Source organism: Garra rufa, chromosome 1 (assembly GCF_049309525.1).
Source record: "Garra rufa chromosome 1, GarRuf1.0, whole genome shotgun sequence".
Taxonomy (NCBI): domain Eukaryota; kingdom Metazoa; phylum Chordata; class Actinopteri; order Cypriniformes; family Cyprinidae; genus Garra; species Garra rufa.
Window position 1 is genome coordinate 56,202,569 of NC_133361.1, and position 18,866 is coordinate 56,221,434.

The following is an 18,866-nucleotide window of genomic DNA, read 5'->3' on the forward strand; positions in this document are numbered from 1 at the left end:
AGAGTTTAAACATGCAGTATTGTTATATGTTTGAAACAAACCCACACCTCATAGAAAAGTGATGTTGCTTTCTACACACTGTATTCACATCAATAAACCAAGATTTACCTCACCTGGAATAATCTTTAGAATTTCTTTTTTATAGTTTGAACTACATTTGGTTTTTGACCATTGAAAAAGGCTAGGTTACTAATTCTGGACATGGGATTGAACCATAAAGGGCATTAGGGCGAAGATTCTAAAAGAAAAGCTTTCTAGGCACCAGAATCTAAAACCATATTAAGAAAACTTACTTCTTGAGTTACAGGCACAACAATTTTGGAAAAATATTATTTCTGACACTCAAAAAAGTGTGTTCTATAAATTGTTTTGATAGAGGGAAACAAGATACAAATCTAATTTTAACATTATTTATTCCTCAGACATTGTTCTTTAAATAAAATAAGTATCAGCTGTATACAAAGTGACCAAATTTGGTTTTCAACCACTGAAAATTGGTAATATTTAACAACCTGGACACGGAGCCTCATTGAGATCCCCATATCTCTGTGATTGAACGATGTAGGGTCTTGAAAATTTAAGATTCCAACAGAAAAGTTTTTTTAACAACTAGAATCTAAAACCATATTGTGATATCTTTAATACGTCTCAAGTTATAGACACGCAAACTTTTGAAATAAAATATTAATGGCACTCAGACTGGTATGTTCAATGGAGCTGTCTTGACAGAAGGAAACGAGATACATCTCTAGTTTTAATATTATTTGTTCTTCATGCATTACTCTTTAAAAGACAATTAGTATTATAATTTTGCAAACTGACCCACATTTAATTTTTGACCACTGATCAAATATGAAGCCATATTAAAATTCCAATTTCTCTGGAACCGAACCATATAGGGCCTGAAAATAAATATGCTGAAAGGAAAGTTTGTAAATACCCAATATCTAAAAAGGCATTTAGATGTCTTTAATACTTCGAATTACAGGCATGCAAACAATAGAGGAAAAAACAAAAAGTGCTGCCGCCCCATTTTTGAATGTTCACCATGGGCACAAAATTCAACAAAGATTGGTGAAGTCAACAGATTTCACTAATAGAGCTACCAATCTCTGTGTAAAAATAACATTATGATGCTGCCATCTTTCTGAAGCCATTTTTACCCCCCTGTAATTTGACTCTGAATCTCAGGTGAAAATTGCCATTTTGACCCCCTCTAAAAAACAGTGGATTACTCAGTAAATATTCATCCATGACTTTTCACATGTTGGCTTTCACCCATAAGCATGTCTATCTTTCTTCAGAAAAAAATATTACGAAATTCCGAAATTTGAGCTGGGTAGGTTTTTGAAATTTGGTTAATTTGACACGGAATTGTATTATAATGAAAAATTTTTGGCTGTTTTACAATTTTTGTAATTCTCAAAACAACACATCGCACTCTATTCAACTAGCCCAAACCTACTAAACTATATTTGATTCGTTTTTCAGCTATACATTTATCAGCATTAGTGCTCCTTGGGATTCAAAATGATTAAAACGAATACACTTGGTGTTGTAATGTTATACCATTCCCACTGGGCTCTTGAAGTAGTTCTTTCTCAGAGGTGGGCTGCTGGTTCAGGCCTAGAGGCGATGGGTGACTGAACCCATACAGCACAGGGGATGCGCGACTGGCTGCTGGCCGCAGGTTGAGGTTGTACGCGGCCATGGCGGCCTGATGACTCATGATGCGAGGATCCATAGCGAAACGGCTCTGGTAGCCAGGCCATGGCAACTGGTGAAGAGAAGATAAGGTGAGGGTCATACAAGTGTACAGCATGCTCAAGGAAACACATAAGAGCCTCCAAATTCCAACTGACAGTACATGAGAACAGGCTGAAACATCTTAAAAATGAACAGGTTATGGCCCAGAACATACCGGAAGAGGCATGGGCATCACCATATTGCCCCCATAGACAGCGGGCACATAGAGGATGCTGGCTGCTGGGTCGATTCTTTGAACAGGGCTTGGTGATTTGCCGGAGGCTGGAGCTCCGGCTCCTGGTGGAGTAAAGGCCTGAATCGGGTTCCCCATCAACACAGCAGCACTTTGCTGAACTGAAGATACAAAAATGAACCAAAACTGAGATTAAAGGAACCATTCACCCCAACCACATTCACCTTAAGCAAATTAGTGAACACTAATGAGGAAAATACAATTTCTAGACCTTAGTCCTCCAGTTTATACATTTCTAGACCCTTAACCCAAATTTGACTCTCCCCGACATGTTTACCACTGTTAACAAGCAAGCAAGAAAATGTGTTATAATGGAAAATGGCCCTTTTGGTAGTGGCTGTTTATCTGTTGACAAAAACAAACAGCTTGGCAAAAAATACTTGCACATGTGTGACGCAACACTGATCAATAGTTTTATTCAAACCCTTCTCCAAGTCTTATTTATTCACTGATTTAATTAAAATCTCTACTCGCCATCTGTTGATCACAGCCATTTTTACCACTCATTTTTGATAAGAGATAAATAAGTGTACAGTATTCACATACAAAGATTAATTGTGTGCACTTCCAAGATGGCAATTTTGCAAATGAAGCTCAAATAAATCATATCCGAATGTTTATTGGTGAATCTCACAAAATCCATTAAATACATGCCTAGGTGACATTTCTATGGAAGCCAATTTCCACCACTGAATAATAAAAAATGTGACTTTTCATCTCAGTTCTGAATTTTTTTCAGTATAACGTGATACAAACTTGCAATTGTGACTATTTTTTCTCAGAATTGAAAGACAAAGTCACAACTGGGAGAAATAAAGTCAGAAATATTTCCTCCCAATTCTGACTTTTTTCCTGCAATTCTGATATAAACTCACAATTAGCAGAAATCAAACAAGAATTGCAAGATAATCTGACTTTTCTTGCAAAAGCGAGTTTGCATCTTGCCATTCTGACTTTTCCCCCCACCTAATTCTGAACTTTGTTCCTAAAATGACGTGATATAAACTCACAATTAGAAGAAATAAAGTCAGAATTGCGAGATTCTGAACATGTGAGTTTGTATCTCGTAATTCTGACTTTTTCTCGCAATTCTGACTTTTTTCTCAGAATTGAGAGATACAAACTCACAATTGGAAGTAAAAGTCAGAAATGCAAGATAAAAACTTGCAATTCTGACTTTTTACCTCAGAATTGCATGATACAAACTCAAAATTGGAAGAAAAAGTCAGAAAAGTAAGTTTGTATCTCGTAATTCTAACTTCTTTTCTTGCAATTCTGACCTTTTCTCAGAATTGTGAAATATAAACTAACAATTCAGATTTTTTTACTCAGAATTGTGTGATACAAACTCACAATTGCAAGAAAAGTCAGAAATGCAAGATAAAAATTCACAATTCTGACTTTTCTTGTTTCTTTAAGACTTTTTTCTCCCAATGTTGACTTTTTTCTCAGAATTGCGTGAATATAAACTCACAATTAGAAGAAATTGTCACAATGCAAGTTTGAATTTATTCTGAATTGTTAGATATAAAGACTAAAAACTGACTTTTTTTTTTAATTTCATGATATAAACTCACAATTACAATAGTCAGAATTGCGAGATAAAAATGTTGCATCTCGTAATTCTGACATTTTTTCCTCTCAATTCTGACTTCTTGCAAAAGCAAGTTTGTATCTCACAATTCTGACTTTTTTCTCTCGCAATTTTGACTTTCTTTCCCTCAGAACTGAGATGTAAACTTGCAATTGCTATTTTGTATCATGCACTTTTGAGAAAAAGTCAGAACTGCGAGTTCATATGTCCCAATTCTGAGAAAAAAAAAAGAAATGTGAGATGTGAACTTACAATTGCAAGAAAAAAGTCTGAATTGTGAGACAAAAAGTCCTAAGTACCTTTTTTAAAAAATTTTATTCAGTGATGGAAATGGGCTTCCATGCAATTCATCCCAAAATCAGATTTTTAAAAATATTTTTCATAAAGAAAATTGAGCTTATTTTTTAGACCATCTAGAACTTTTTTGCACTGTGACCTTAATGATATTTAATGACAAATAAGCACATTTACTTCATGCGATTCTCTCAATATTCAGTTTCTTTGTGCACACCCTAGTTTGGAAACGGGTTTTCCTAAACACCTTTTGCTCAATCAGACACAGGTCTGATCTAGAAGCTCTAGCGTGAAACTCTACGCCCTGATACCCCCTCATCTGTACCAATTTCACGGTCATCCCTTCTTCAGATTGAACTGGCCTGTTTGAAGCCCAACACCCCCAGAATCATTACGTTACAGCCACCCCCAAAATGTCCTGACGAGAACTGAACTGCACACGCTAAACACACACACCTGGCTCAAATCATTTGCCCAGACACACGGCAATCCAAGGAAGTGATTCAGAGAGAATTGGCACTGCTGCCACACATTATCGGCGGGATCGTGTTTTGATTGGGCGAGAAGTGAGGCTGGGAGGAAGTTGGATCCACTTGACTGATCTCGTATCTCTCTGACTCCTCTATGCTCTCAGTCTCTGGGTCTTCTCTTTCTGCCTCGACAATCACTCGAGCGGCACTCCACAAACTAATGACCTCGATTTGTTCTGACAGCACTGTCACATCACACCAATAATATCCTCAAACTCTCCAATCACAGGTCAAAGGCTGTGAAAACAGCTCTTTCGTGAGGGGCTAATACAGCTGCTGACCTCTCCGTCACATTCTCCAGGTAACTGCTCAATATGAATGTTAAATGGGTAAACTGAAGTGGCTGTGACCACCTCAAATTATTCTTAAGTGGCTACCTATACAAAGGTTTAACTCTATAGAGTCTGCTGCAAAATACACCAGTGCCAAGGTACAATCTTAAAGCTCAAGACTATTTTTCAGATGGCAGAACTGGAGATATAGTACTATGATTGCACATACAGTACTCATTCATTTTTTGTGTTTACCTTTTGGTGGACCCAAAAATATTAGAAATTAAATCAAATAAATCAACAAATCACCTACATTGCTTTGGTGAATAAAAATTAATTAGAATAAACTAAATAAAATTATTAGTGTTGCAATATTTAAAAATCTTTAACATATAAAACTTGATGAATGCACATGCATTCATTCATAAAGGTTTGAGAGACAGGGACACAGTAATTGTACCAAATATTAAAATATTATTATTAATAACAATATATATTAATAATGTCATTTTAATTCATTCATTCATTCATTCATTCATTCACTCATTCATTCATGTCTGTCTCTCTCTCTCTCTCTCTCTCTCTCTCTCTCACACACACACACACACACACACACACACACACACACAATCAAACCTGAAATTACTCATACCTCTGGCAAATTCTGACTTAAAGTTACTTTTATTCAACCAGCAAGTTTTTTTTTGACCGGAAATGACACAGGCTTCTCCCAAAAGATAAGACGATGTACAAGAGGCATCATTGTGGTAAAAAGTATTTCTCATCTTTTATTTACATTTGAACAAAAAGTGGCATGTCCAAAATTATTCATACCCTTTGCAAACTGTCACAGTCTATGGGAAAATCCAAAGTTCTATACCATTCCAAATAGTCCAAGCTGTTCTAAAGCACCCTAATTACCCTGATTCACTGGGAACAGCTGTTTTAATCAACTCAACAGGTGAAAAACAGAAGCTCTCTGCTGTTGGTTTGTGGACAGTCATGACTAAGACAAAGTAGGTCACTGAGGACCTGCGGTTGCGCATTGTGGCTGCTCACAAGTCAGGAAAGGGCTATAAGACCAAATCTAAATGTTTTGAAGTTCCAGTGGCTACAGTGCAAAGTATTATTAAAAAATACAAGACGTTCTGCACTGTGAAAAATCTCAAAAAGACGACGTGGTCGGAAGCCAAAAGTGACACCTGTGCTGGCCAGGAGGATAGTGAGAGAGGTAAAAATTAATCCAAGAATCACCACCAAGGCCATCCTGATGAATCTGGGCTCTGCTGGTGGCAACATCTCAAGGCAGACAGTCAAACAGACACTGCACACCGCTGGGTTCCACGGACGCAAACCAAGGAGGACACCACTTCTCCAGATAAGGCACACAAAAGCCTGCTTGGCCTTTGCAAATGCTCATCTGGACAAAGAAGAAGACTTCTGATCTTTTGTTTTATGGTCAGATATAACAAAAATTTAATTGTTTGGCCACAATGATGTAGCCTTCATTTGGCGTAAAAAAGGAGAAGCCTTCAACCCTAAGAACACCATCCCCACTGTCAAAAAATGGTGGTGGGAACCTAAATGCCTTGGGCACCAGTGGACATTTCAGCACGACAACGACCCAAAACACAAAGCAAAAGTGGTGAAGAAATGGTTAGCAGACAAAAACATTAACGTTTTGCAGTGGCCCAGCCAGAGTCCAGACTTAAATCCAATTGAGAATCTGTGGAGGGAGCTAAAGATCAGGGTGATGGCAAGGAGACCCTCCAACCTGAAAGAGTTGGAGCTCATCGCTAAAGATGAATGGGCAAAAATACCAGTGGAGACATGCAAAAAGCTGGTCAGCAATTATAGGAAGCGTTTGATTGCTGTAATAGCCAATAAATACTTTTCTATTGATTATTGAGAAGGGTATGAATAATTCTGGACATGCCACTTTTTGTTCAAGTGTAAATGAAAGATGAGTAATAATTTTTTCCACAGTGATGCCTCTTTTACATCATCTTATCTTCCGGGAGACGTTTGTCTCATTTCTAATCAATCTTTAACTTATAAAAAATTAATGAATGCACATGCTTCCATTTATATTTCCTTACAATAATAATACAATAATTATATTAACATTTATTACAACAACATATGTGATATCTGTATAGTACATCCACAATAATGGAGAACAATGCTTGCTTTGTCCCTTTGGATTTGGTTCTTTATTTGTTACTAAATTTGTGTATAGAGAACACGCAATGAGAGCACAATCTCCCAATTAAGAAAATGTGTGAAAATGTTCAAACCTTCAAGAACAAGAGGTCGAAGTGAGACAGACTTACCATAGCCTTCAGGGGGGAAGGGTTCAGTGTGATTGGCCAGCTGTCCTTTCACCTGTGGAGGGAGAGGAAGCGGAGAGTGAATCAGTGCTGGAGGATGAAGGAGCTTGCGTAGGGAAAGTGAGGGGGGAAGGGTGTCTTGCGCATCTATTGTGCTAACTATAGTCACAGGGTCAGGGGGCCGTGCTTCCCCTTTCCGTACCCACTGTCAACCCTGCGCACAAGCAGCGCCGTGAGGCAGCACTGATTTGTCAAAACGGTTACAACGGTTTACTTCCACATGGCCAGGCTGAGATGTTCTTGATACGTGAGTCGGGGGGAGTTGGCTCCACGGGGGTGGAGTTTCGATAAAATGAGGGCAGGGGGCGTTTTGAGGGGGAGGTTGGGAGCGGACACACGAGATTTCCAAGAAATGCATGGCACTAACTAGAAAGATAATCAGTGAATCAAGTGGAACAAACTCTTGTTCTTAGTACATGGAAAAAAAAAAAAAAAAAACTCTTGCTTGTATTTTTTTTCTGCTTTCAACGACTTCCAAATCAGAGTCCATTGATGTGTTCCGCTGGGAACGCGTGCCTTTTCAAAACAGATCAATGTCATTGAGTGCATACAGAATGACATGCTGACAGCATCAACGCACGATTGAGGCGTTCTGCTGGCCCGAGTCTCAGCAGCTCCGAGCACTGCTGCTCAGGGGTCAGCACGTTTGCGGGAACCCGCCGATCACGCTACTTTCAATAGCATGTGATGAGACACTTTCTGAACAAAGCCTGTGAAATTACAGCACAAAATTGGGGATGCACCTGTCAAGTGTTGGATGAAATCAATGGCGATGTCTGTAATTATCACACTCCCATCAAAATACAGCAGAGATGACCATAACATGGTGGTTATTTGATAAAGAATTGGGTTTTGAGTTCTTCCCTTGTTCGTCTGTACAGCGATGCTTGTTTTCGACTGATATTGATATTGTTTCCTCTTATCGACTTTAAGTTCTGGTTTAAGTTGCTGGTGAAATCATCGTTATTGTGTTAAGGATACATTGCGAAAACCGAGAGACTGGCAAGCTAAACAAGAATGTATATTCGATCTAGGAAAACCCAACACGGGGTGGAATTTTACCTTTTTTTAGGTTTTGATACGATATGAAAGCTGGGTTGTAGACCTTTCGAAACTGTTTTTATTTTGTCCATAGCTTGAACATAACAAAAGTTAAATTGGTTGATAGCAATGATTTTCTGGAATGGAATTCTGAGAAAAAAGGGGTTTAAAGTAAGACGGGTTTTACTTTCACTCCATGGGTTTAACGAGAGCTGTCTGTCAAGTCAGGAGCGTTACACTGTTTTCCGCTGTTTATCAAGGGCATAGTCTCTGAACTGTCGATCACCCCTTGTATGTTTAGATTGCACGAATAGTGTTCCTTGTAGTTTACATTTAAAAAAAAACAAACCCAGTGCAAATGTTCACGCATCTTTACTGTCATCAGACTCCTGCTCTTTAGTAACGTCATCATCCGATCCTTCATTTCTGGATGTGAAATTGTCCATTATAACATCTATTAGGACACTGACATCAAGATTGAGCAGACTGATATTTTACTTTACTTTACTAAAAGAGGACAGTGGGGGGCCGGATGCGTGGTGCAATGACCATATCCCATATGAAAACTCAAAATGTTAGATTTCCATACCTAAAATGTATATTTTACAGTCACCCTTGTGCAGATTGATTTTAAATACAGCTAAAGGCTTCCTACCAGTGCACTGTAAAAAACTATTTGTTAAATCAACTTAAAATAATTTGTTACCTGGCTGCTTTAAAATTTTAAGTTCAGTCAACTCAAAAAAAAAAAAGTTTAGTCAACTTGAAATGTGACAACTTAGATATTTGAGTCAATTCAACTTAAATTCAAGGCAGCAAGGTACCTGAAGTTTAAGTTAAAGTTTAACAAACCAAATTTTTGTTAAGTCAACTATCAATATCTGTCACTTAGTACAACTTAACATTTCAAGTTGACTAAACTTATTTGAGTTGATTGAACCTAAAAATTTTAAGGCAGCATGGTAACAAAGTGTTTTAAGTTGACTCAACAAATTGTGTTGAATGTGCTCATACATGATCTTGTAAGATGTCCTTTTATACAGAGTGTGCGTGATTGCGAGAGTGAAAGCGAATAGCCTCTCATTAAATAGAGATTAAATACTCTGCAAACGATAGCGGCTCCCTAATGCGCAAAAATGATATTCAATATTAGTATGATTATGTAAAAAGTCCCTTAAAAAGTCCATCCCATGTTGTCCCCGCACATCAAACCAATCCACCAACATATTTGCCTAGGACTGTTTTGGCTTTTAAACAGAGCTTGATCTGTGCATATTCCTTTCCTGATTCAGGCAAGATGACTTTTTCCACTGTGAAGTGTTCACGCAATATTACAGTGATTTTAGATTCCAAATTGTAAACATTTATGTCCTTTTTATGAGCCATTTTCCAAAGCTTTCTCGCTTCTCAAGGTGGCCATAACAGCAGCTTTTTAAATGCGCTCTAGTCAAATGTGCTCAAACCACTGTACAGTCTAATGTTATCTATTAGTAATAGTAATTTATTGTAAAACAATTGCACTGTAAAACAAATTATTGTAAAACAAATGGAGTATTTTACAGGTATGTTATTTTACCTTATTCTACAGTAGGGAAATTACTACACTTGCAAGCAGGGCCTAAACAATCATTTTGCCACATCTGCTCATGGCTGGTGACTTGAGAAAATTTACCAGCCATAAATATTTCTTTCTGGCCATGAAACTGTTTTTTTTTTTTTCAGTTGCTGCTACTACAATAACTAAACATATTTAATTAAAAAAAAAGTAATTTAAATTTGATTGTACCATTTCAACATTTGTAGCAAAAAACTGAATGGCCCGACTTTAGATTTGTGAAATTATATGCTAAAACCGGCATGAAACAAAAACAGCAGACAGGCTGAATTTCACTCTGACAGCAGGTGGCGCTTGTGGAACAGAGGGAAAAATGCCATTAAAAGCCTGAAGTCAGTTCCCATCAGAAATACATCCATATAAACCCCACTCCAATATTTATATTTTTCTTCAAATAAACAGTGAGCTTGCTCTGCCTGTACAGTATTTATTTTTGTCCGCATCTGTTAATTTTAGCCCTTGCTTGTAAGAGATAAACCTATGAGCTTTTATTTTGATGGAAACTGCAGTTGAGCTTTTATGTTGGCGGAAAACTCCAGCTTCAGTTTTTGCAAGCAGGTTTACAAACGCGTCTCATTACAAATCTAGTGAAATACTGTAAACATTTGCCCATTAAAATGTTGAAAATGATTCTAATGTGAAAACGAAATGTAACTGTTGCGTTCCCAAACGTGGGCTAAACTCACAGCACATTCAAAAACAATGTTTAGCACATTCACTGTCAATAAAAAGAGCTGTTCTGACTCTGAGATGCGGCAAACACCAGATCACGAGCCGCTCGCCTGAATGAAGTGTCCTTTCACATTTTCTGGGTTCATAGATGCCCCGGGAACTCGATTACAGCACTTAAAAATGGAAAAGGTCATATTTTCAAGATATGTCACCTTTAATTGTTTTGTAAATTGGATTAATTTTCTTTCTTTTAATCTTGATGTGAAATATGACTTGAACTGGTTTCGTGAGATAGGGACATTTGGACTTTGAGCTTAGTAAATCAAGCACCCAATAATCCAAATATAACTAGTCCAAATGAAATGGAGGGGGTGAGGAGAAACAGATACAAATTTGAGCTCCAGAAAAAAAAGAGGAAAGAGGAAGTCTCCTCACTCATCTATTTTGGCATGTTTACCTTCCTCCCCTTAGGGCTGACGATTGATTGGCATATTATTCTTTTTGAGGGTGCGAGAGCTCACTTGCATTTAGACGGATGCTCTCCGCCGCTCGCACAACCAAACCCTTTTATTAATGTCAGCGGGGGAGAGCGTGCATGACTCCACATCACAGCACGTCACATCAAACCCTCCGCCGTGGACGCCGCTGACCGTATCCAAGCAGACGGGGGGACTGTCACGTCCTTCTTTCCATGCACAAGAGATTAACTGAGATGAGTTAGGAAATTGGCCCATTTAGTAGGAATTTCTTGCATTGTGAGGAGGCCTGAAGGTGCTATAAGCCCAATTGAGTGAAGTGGAAAAGAAATGCAATAAAATCAAGAGGAAAAACAGCTACCTAGAGCTTGTTCTTGGTGCAGCTTCTGACTAGTATAGTGGTTTGTTCATATCTCTAAGTAATCTGATTATTGATGAAGAAGACTCGTACCTTGGGTGGGGAGTGCTGGTGCTTGCCGGGACCCTGGGGGTGTTGCGAGCGCAGGGCACGAGGGATGAACTCTGGGGCCAGCGGGTTGAGCACGTAGGTCTTTTTCAACTCCAGTGCCTCCAGCTGGATTTTAATCTGTTCAAAAGTGATGCCGTGGAGACTCTGGTTCTCGTGACAGATGGAGATGAAGGTCTCCCAGAACTTTCTGTGAAGGACCAAACAGAGGCAGAGATTTTGAGTGAAAACCTCACAGTCATTAAACAGGACTGATATCTGATGTCCCAGAGTTCTCAAACTTTGCTAGGACTCACCTAGAGTCTCTTAAAGGGATAGTTCACCCAAAAATAAAAATTTCTGTCATTAAAGAACAAACATTTAGAGATCATTTACTCACACTATTGTCATTCAAGATGTTCATGTCTTTCTTTTTTCAGTCTTTAAGAAATTACGTTTTTTGAGGAAAACATTTCAGGATTTTCTTCATATAACAGACTTCTATGGTGCCCCAGAGTCTGAACTTCAAAAATGCAGTTCAAATGCAGCTTCAAAGGGCTCTAAACAATCCCAGCTGAAAAAGAAGGGTCTTATCTAGCGAAATGATCAGATATTTTCTAAATATAACAACCATTACACCATAACACCATTATATGGAGTGAAATCCTGAAATGTTTTCCTCAAAAAAAAATTTGACTGTAGAAAGAGAGAAAGAACAGAACATCTTCAGAACTCAAATTAAAATAGTTTTTTTGATGAAATCCGAGAGATTTCTTACAACTTTCTGGGTCTGAGAACATTTCAGTTACATTGCTGTCTATGCAGGCTCAGAAAGCTCTTGGATTTCATCAAAAATATCTTAGTGTTCTGAAGATGAACAAATGTCTCACGCATTTGGAACGACATTAGGGTGAGTAATTCATGACAGATTTTACACTTTAGGACCAAAAATAGAAAGTTGGAGTTCAGTACCCAAGTCATATGTTAATTCAGCAGCTGTTTGGCAGATTCAACAATTTCATTCTGGGAAGGATTCCTCAAACTGATTCGAACCAGTAACTGGTCAGTTTGTAAGTCCCTACCCAAGTATATGAATTGAATTGTTAGGCGAAAAGAGAAATTCACTTCATTTTTTACTAGAATAGCAAAGTTTGTCAAGACAATTCTTGACAATGCCTTGTTTAGAAGTTTAGGGGGAAAAAGACACGGATACAAGAAGTCACTTGTAGAATTTCTATTTGGTTAAATCTTTCATCATATTAAATAAATGATCTTTTGTTGACAAGGGTGGAAGAAAATATCATTTCTCAGGAAAAAACTGGCTGTTTTAAACGTCTTTGAATTGAAATTAAATTACTCTTCCTGTTATTCTAATTCCAAATCCACTTCCCGTGCAACGTTTGAACAAATCACTCATCTACAGTGATTCCAAAGCAAAATTGTGTTACTCTACCATTTTTAAAATTAATTTAGCTTTAAAAGTCTCCTATTGCCTTACATTAGATTGTGACTAGTATTTATGACCCTGAACCACAAAACCAGTCTTAAGTAGCACAGGTATATTTGTAGCAGTAGCCTACAATACATTGTACGGATCAAAATGATCGATTTTTCTTTTATGCCAAAAAATCATTAGGATATTAAGTAAAGATCATCTTTCAATTAAGATATTTTGTAAATTTATAACCGTAAATATCACAACTTAAGTTTTTATTAGTAATATGCACTGCTAAGAACTTCATTCGAACATCTTTAAGCGCGATTTTCTCAATATTTAGATTTTTTTGCACCCTCAGATTCCAGATTTCCAGATCAAACTGTTGCATCTTGGCCAAATATTGTCATATTTATTCAGCTTTTATTAATTCAGCATTTGTTCATGTATACATCTCAATTTCAAAAAACTGTCTCATCACTGGTTTGTAGTCCAAGGTCACATTTTTCCCCTTGCATCTATTTAACATTTGCAAAAGACAGAAAGTATTGCTTTGTTCATTACTGTGAACAGTCAGCTAAAACAAGACATCCATTATGAAAATTAACAATGGTTTTACCACAAATAAAAGCAAAAAACCAAGGTTACATTGTTCACTAAGTCAATCAGCACTCATGTCATTACAAACCTGTACGACCTTGGTTCATCTTCAGGACACAAATTAAGATATTTTTTGATGAAATCCTTGAAGAATACACAAGTATTATCATAGCTCCAAACCATTACAGTGAACCATTACAGAAGATAAACAAAGGTCTTACGGTTTCGGAACAACATGAGCGTAAACAATTAATTACAATTTTCATTTTTAGGTAAACTATGTCTTTAACCATGGTGTTTGTTGAAAAACTGTGGTAATACAAATGGCAATCAATACATTAAAAAAAAACTGTTACTACACTTTTACTTTAATAAAACCATGGTTTATTTTCATAAGAAATGAAATTGACCCCAAAACTGAAACATTATTATTTTGCTGCTGTGTAAGGACCGTCTAGTTACAATCTACTTGTACCTGCTGCAGACTACAGAGAAAAACATTATGTCCCAAAATCACATACAGTCCGTCGACAAAAATAAACTGCTTGACCATAACCTTTCGCATTACTCGTGACTAATCAGTGAAGCACAATCGAAATCTAAATTAAGCCACATTCAAGTAGCAAAATAACAAACTAGTCACAATGCTACCTAGGACAAATACAGTGAATCAGAAACACTCTTCAGAAACATAACACACTTTCCGACACCAACACAGCCGCCCATAACTAGATTTGTTATGCCCAATGGCTGATTATTTGAAGTGGGATGGAGAGCAGGAGGGAAACGTGGAGATTTTCAGTGGGTTTTAATTAGAGCATTACCCAAGCGTTCGAGATACAAGCTCGTCATCATTTAAAGTTGTTAAACTGCAGTAGTTATCTAAACTACAAGCTAGTAACAAAAAGTGGTTTACTACATGGAAGCGATTTAAGAAGGCTATATCTTATGATTTCACACACAATTTAATCAAAGCCATATTTTTCAGTTCAGAATTTGAACGGCTTTGAACTTGCACTGCTTAATATTTTATTACGAGTCTAAAACAGCAGTTTTTAATAAATGCTTCATAAATATTTAACAAAAACAACTATTATAATGCCATGCATGGACTACTGCTCTGTTTATTTTTTAAATGAGTTCATTTGCATTAACTGTCTGAAAACTCCTTCACCAGAATTAATTGGGTTTTTCAATTACACAGAAAGAGAGAGAAGAGTTTAAGAAAACATCTGGTTATTTCGTCAGCTCACGCAGTTTCAAGACTGTATGCGAAGTACAATGTGATTTTTGTTTTAAACCACAGAGAGATACAGTGTTTTGTTTTTGTAAACTGCTACTTGCTTGTGGCTTGTTGCTTAGTTGGTTATGGAGCTAATCATTTTACAAAAGTATTTGAATTTAAATTGTGTAAGTTTTAATTATTGACAGAATAATAAAAAACCTGAATATTATATGGCATTTAACAGTTCTGAAGCATAATTGTTTTAATTAAATATTAAACATTTGAAATTTAACACAATTAATTTTTTATGCATATTTTTTAATAGACATGTATTTTTAGACGGCAGATTTTAATTTATTGACACTTCTCAATAATTCAAATTTAGACAATTCATATAGTTTTGTCATATATAAGCTCCATATTATAGAAATATGTATCCTGAAAACTTGAAGCTGTATTTTTAAAAACTGGATATTTGTAATTCAGAACAAAAAAAAATCTGCTGACTGAAAATACATGTTTGTACAATACTATTAAAACACTGGAAAAAAAATCTATTGTGTTAAATTTCAAATGTTCAATATTCAAGTAAAAAAAAAAATCTAATTCAGAACTAATGTTAAACGCCACATAATATTCAGTGTTGTTAAATGATGCTTGCCAATAATTCAAATTTACACAATTAAAATTCTAATAGTTTTGTCATATAAGATCCATATTATAGAAATATTTGTCTTGAAGCTTAAAGATGTATTTTTAAAAACTGGATTTTTTAAAAGAAAAATCTATTAAAAAAAACTTCCATTAAAAAATGTTAAATTTCAAAGATTCAATATACAAGTAAAAAAAACAAAAAATTAAATTCAGAACCATGTTAAATGCCATATAATATTGAGTTTTGCTAAGTGATGCTGTTCAATAATTCAAATTTACACTATTCAAATTCAAACAGTTTTGTTATGAAATAAGCTCCATATTATAGAAATAATTAGTATTGAAAACTTGAAGCTATATATTTATGAACTGGAGATTTGCAGTCTAAGAATTCAGGACAAAATCTATTAAAAAACTGCCATTAAAAACATTTGTTAAATTTAAAAGGTTCAATTTTCAAGTAAAAAATAAATAATTCTGAACCACATTAAATGCCCTATAATGTTGAGTTTTGTTAAGTGACGCTGTTCAATACTTCAGATTTATACAATTCAAATAGTTTTGTCACAAAATAAACTCCATATTATAGAAGTAATTAGTCTTGAAGACTTGAAGCTGTTAAAAAAATAAATAAATAAATAAAAAAAAATGGACATTTGTAGTTTAATAATACAAAACAAAAAATCTGCTGTTTGAAAATACATGTCTATTTATAAACTGGAATAAAAAAATCAATTGTGTTAAATTTCAAAGGTTTAATATTTAAATTAAAAAAATAATTCAGAATAATGTTCATTGCCAGATAATATTTAGTTTTGTTAAATGACACTTGCCAACAATTCAAATTTACACAATTCAAATTTAAATAGTTGTGTCATATTATAAGCTCCATATTATCGAAATAATATAATTTGTCTTGAAAACAAAGCTGTATTTAAAAAATAATTGATATCTGCTGTCTAATAACTCAGAACAAAAAAATCTGCTGTTTGAAAATACGTTTATTAAAAAAAGGACATAAAAAATTAAATTGTGTTAAACTTCAAATGTTCAATATTTAAGTAAAACAAAAACAAATGAACTAAAACAAAGCACAACAAATTCAGAACTAGGTTAAATGCCACATTATATTCAGTTTTGTTAAATGACACTTATCAATGATTCCAATTTACACAATTCAAATAGTTGTCACATTATGAGCTCAATATTATAGAAATATTCATCTTGAAAACGTGAAGCTGTATTTTTACAAACTAGATATTCACAGTCCAAGAATTCAGAACAAAAATATGCTGTTTGAAAATACGTCTATTAAAAAACTGGCATTAAAAAAATCAATTGCGTTACATTTCAAAAGTTCAAAATTCAAGTTAAAAAAACTAATCAGAACAATTTTGAATGCCAAATAATATTCAGTTTTGTAAAGTGACACTAGTGAATAATGCAAATTTACACCATTCAAAATTAAGTAGTTTTGTCATATTATAAGCTCCGTTACAGAAATAATTCGCCTTGAAAACTGAATATTTTTGCATTCTAAGAATTCACAACAAAAAAATCTATTAAAAACTGGCATAAAAATTCAATTGCATTCAGTTTAAAGGTTCAATATTAATGTAAAAAATAGAAATAAATAAAATTCAGAACTGTTAAATGCCACATACTGTAATATTCAGTTTTGTTAAGTAACACCGGTCAATAATTCAGATTCAAATAGTTTGGTCATATTATGAGCTCCATTTTATAGAAATATTCATTTTGAAAACTTGAAGCTGTATTTTTAAAAACTAGATATTTGCAGTCTAAGAATTCAAAAAAACAAAACAACAAAAAAAAAAAACGCTGTTTGAAAATACACATTATGAACCATATTTAGAATTCAGAACCACGTTAAACGCATATGACATAATATGACTTGTCAATGATTCCAATTTACACAATTCAAATAGTTTTGTTATATTATAAGCTCCATATTATAGAAATAATTAGTCTTGAAAAATAAAAAATAAAAGCTATATTTTTAAAAACTGGATATTTGCAGTCTAAGAATTCAGAACAAAAATTCTGCTGTTTGAAACTGAACACAATTGATTTTATGCCTTTTTTTTAATAAGCGTATTTTCAAAGGATCAATATTTAAGTAAAACAAGACAAAAAATATCAAATTCAGAACTACGTTAAATGCCATATAATAATTAGTTTGAGACTGGTCAATAATTTAAATTTGCACAATTAAATTCAAATAGTTTTGTCCTATTATAAGCTGGCATAAAAAAAGAATCAAATGGTCAAAAAAAAACTGTTAAATGCCACATAATATTCAGTTTTGTTCAGTGACACTGGTCAATAATTCAAATGTACACAATTCAAATATTATTAGCTCTATATATTGGAGAAATATTCATCTTGAAAACTTAAAGCTGTATTTTTAAAAACTAGATATTTGCAGTCATAGAATTCAGAACTAAAGAAATCTGCTGTTTGAAAATACATGTATATTAAAAAAAACTGGCAGAAAAAAAAATTAATTGTGTTAAATTTCAAAGGTTTAATATTCAATCAAAAAAAAAAAAAACTAAAATCAAATATCAGAACTATGTTAAATGCCATATGTCAACAAGTCAAATTTACACAATTCAAATTCAAATAGTTTTGTCATATTATCAGCTCCATATTATAGAAATATTCATTTTGAAAATTTAAAGCTGTATTTTTATAAACTGGATATTTGCAGTCTAAGAATTGAGAACTAAAGAAATCTGCTGTTTAACAATACACGTCTATTAAAAAACCTGGCAAAAAAAAAAAAAAAAATGTATTGTGTTGAATTTCAAATGTTCCGAAATAATTTGTCTTGAAAACTTGAAGCTGTATTTTTTAAAACTGAATATTTGCAGTCTAAGAATTCAGAACAAAAAAATCTGCTGTTTGAAAATACATGTCTATTAAAAAACTGGCAGGAAAAAAATCAGTTGTGCACTATTCAGAATTCAGAACCATGTTAAACGCCACATAATATTCAGTTTTGTTAAATGCCACTTGTCAATGATTCCAATTTACACAATTCAAAATCAAATAGTTGTCTTATTATAAGCTCCATAGTTGGTCGCATAACTACTTTTAGTTCCTCTACAGCACAGATTTCCATGTTTAAAGTTTCAAAGGGGGAAAAAACATCCATTATTAATCCAGTATGTAAAACAAGGCACATAACTTGAACCTATTAGAACAAAATGAGACTCGCATTCAGACTAAAGTTAGTGACTCAGTCATGAGCGAAAACAATAGAGATTGTGCACCACTGAACATCAGCTTATTGAGTACAAATGACTCAAAATCACACAAGCAGGGTAACACGCAACTGAAGAAACCAAGGTTGATCTCACAGCGGACTGGTAAAGACACACTGACACATAGAAGGCAGAAATATGACTGAATCCCCCCCTTAATAGAGGTATTTCATTTCTGTGCAGCTTGGACAGGGAAAATTCACAATCCTGACTCCAGTGACATCAATCTCAGAGCTCCAGCATGACTCAGAGCTGGAGAAACTTGATGCGTCACTGTGTAATTTAGCGGCTGATCTCTCCTGCCTCTGAAAATGGCAGATGAGGGATCTAGTAA

The 18,866-nt window shown here is 34.8% G+C and overlaps 1 protein-coding gene across 1 annotated transcript in view; it reads right to left on the reverse strand.

Annotated features, from left to right (window-relative positions):
* The window catches only part of helz (helicase with zinc finger), a 93,634-nt gene that overhangs the window by 18,601 nt on the left and 56,167 nt on the right, over window positions 1–18,866 (reverse strand). The window contains exons 22-25 of the mRNA XM_073843023.1: window positions 11,335–11,539; window positions 7,023–7,074; window positions 1,922–2,100; window positions 1,570–1,777 (exon numbers count right to left, since the gene is read on the reverse strand). Coding sequence (XP_073699124.1) covers window positions 1,570–1,777; window positions 1,922–2,100; window positions 7,023–7,074; window positions 11,335–11,539 — 644 coding nt within the window. The remainder of the gene's footprint in view (window positions 1–1,569; window positions 1,778–1,921; window positions 2,101–7,022; window positions 7,075–11,334; window positions 11,540–18,866) is intronic.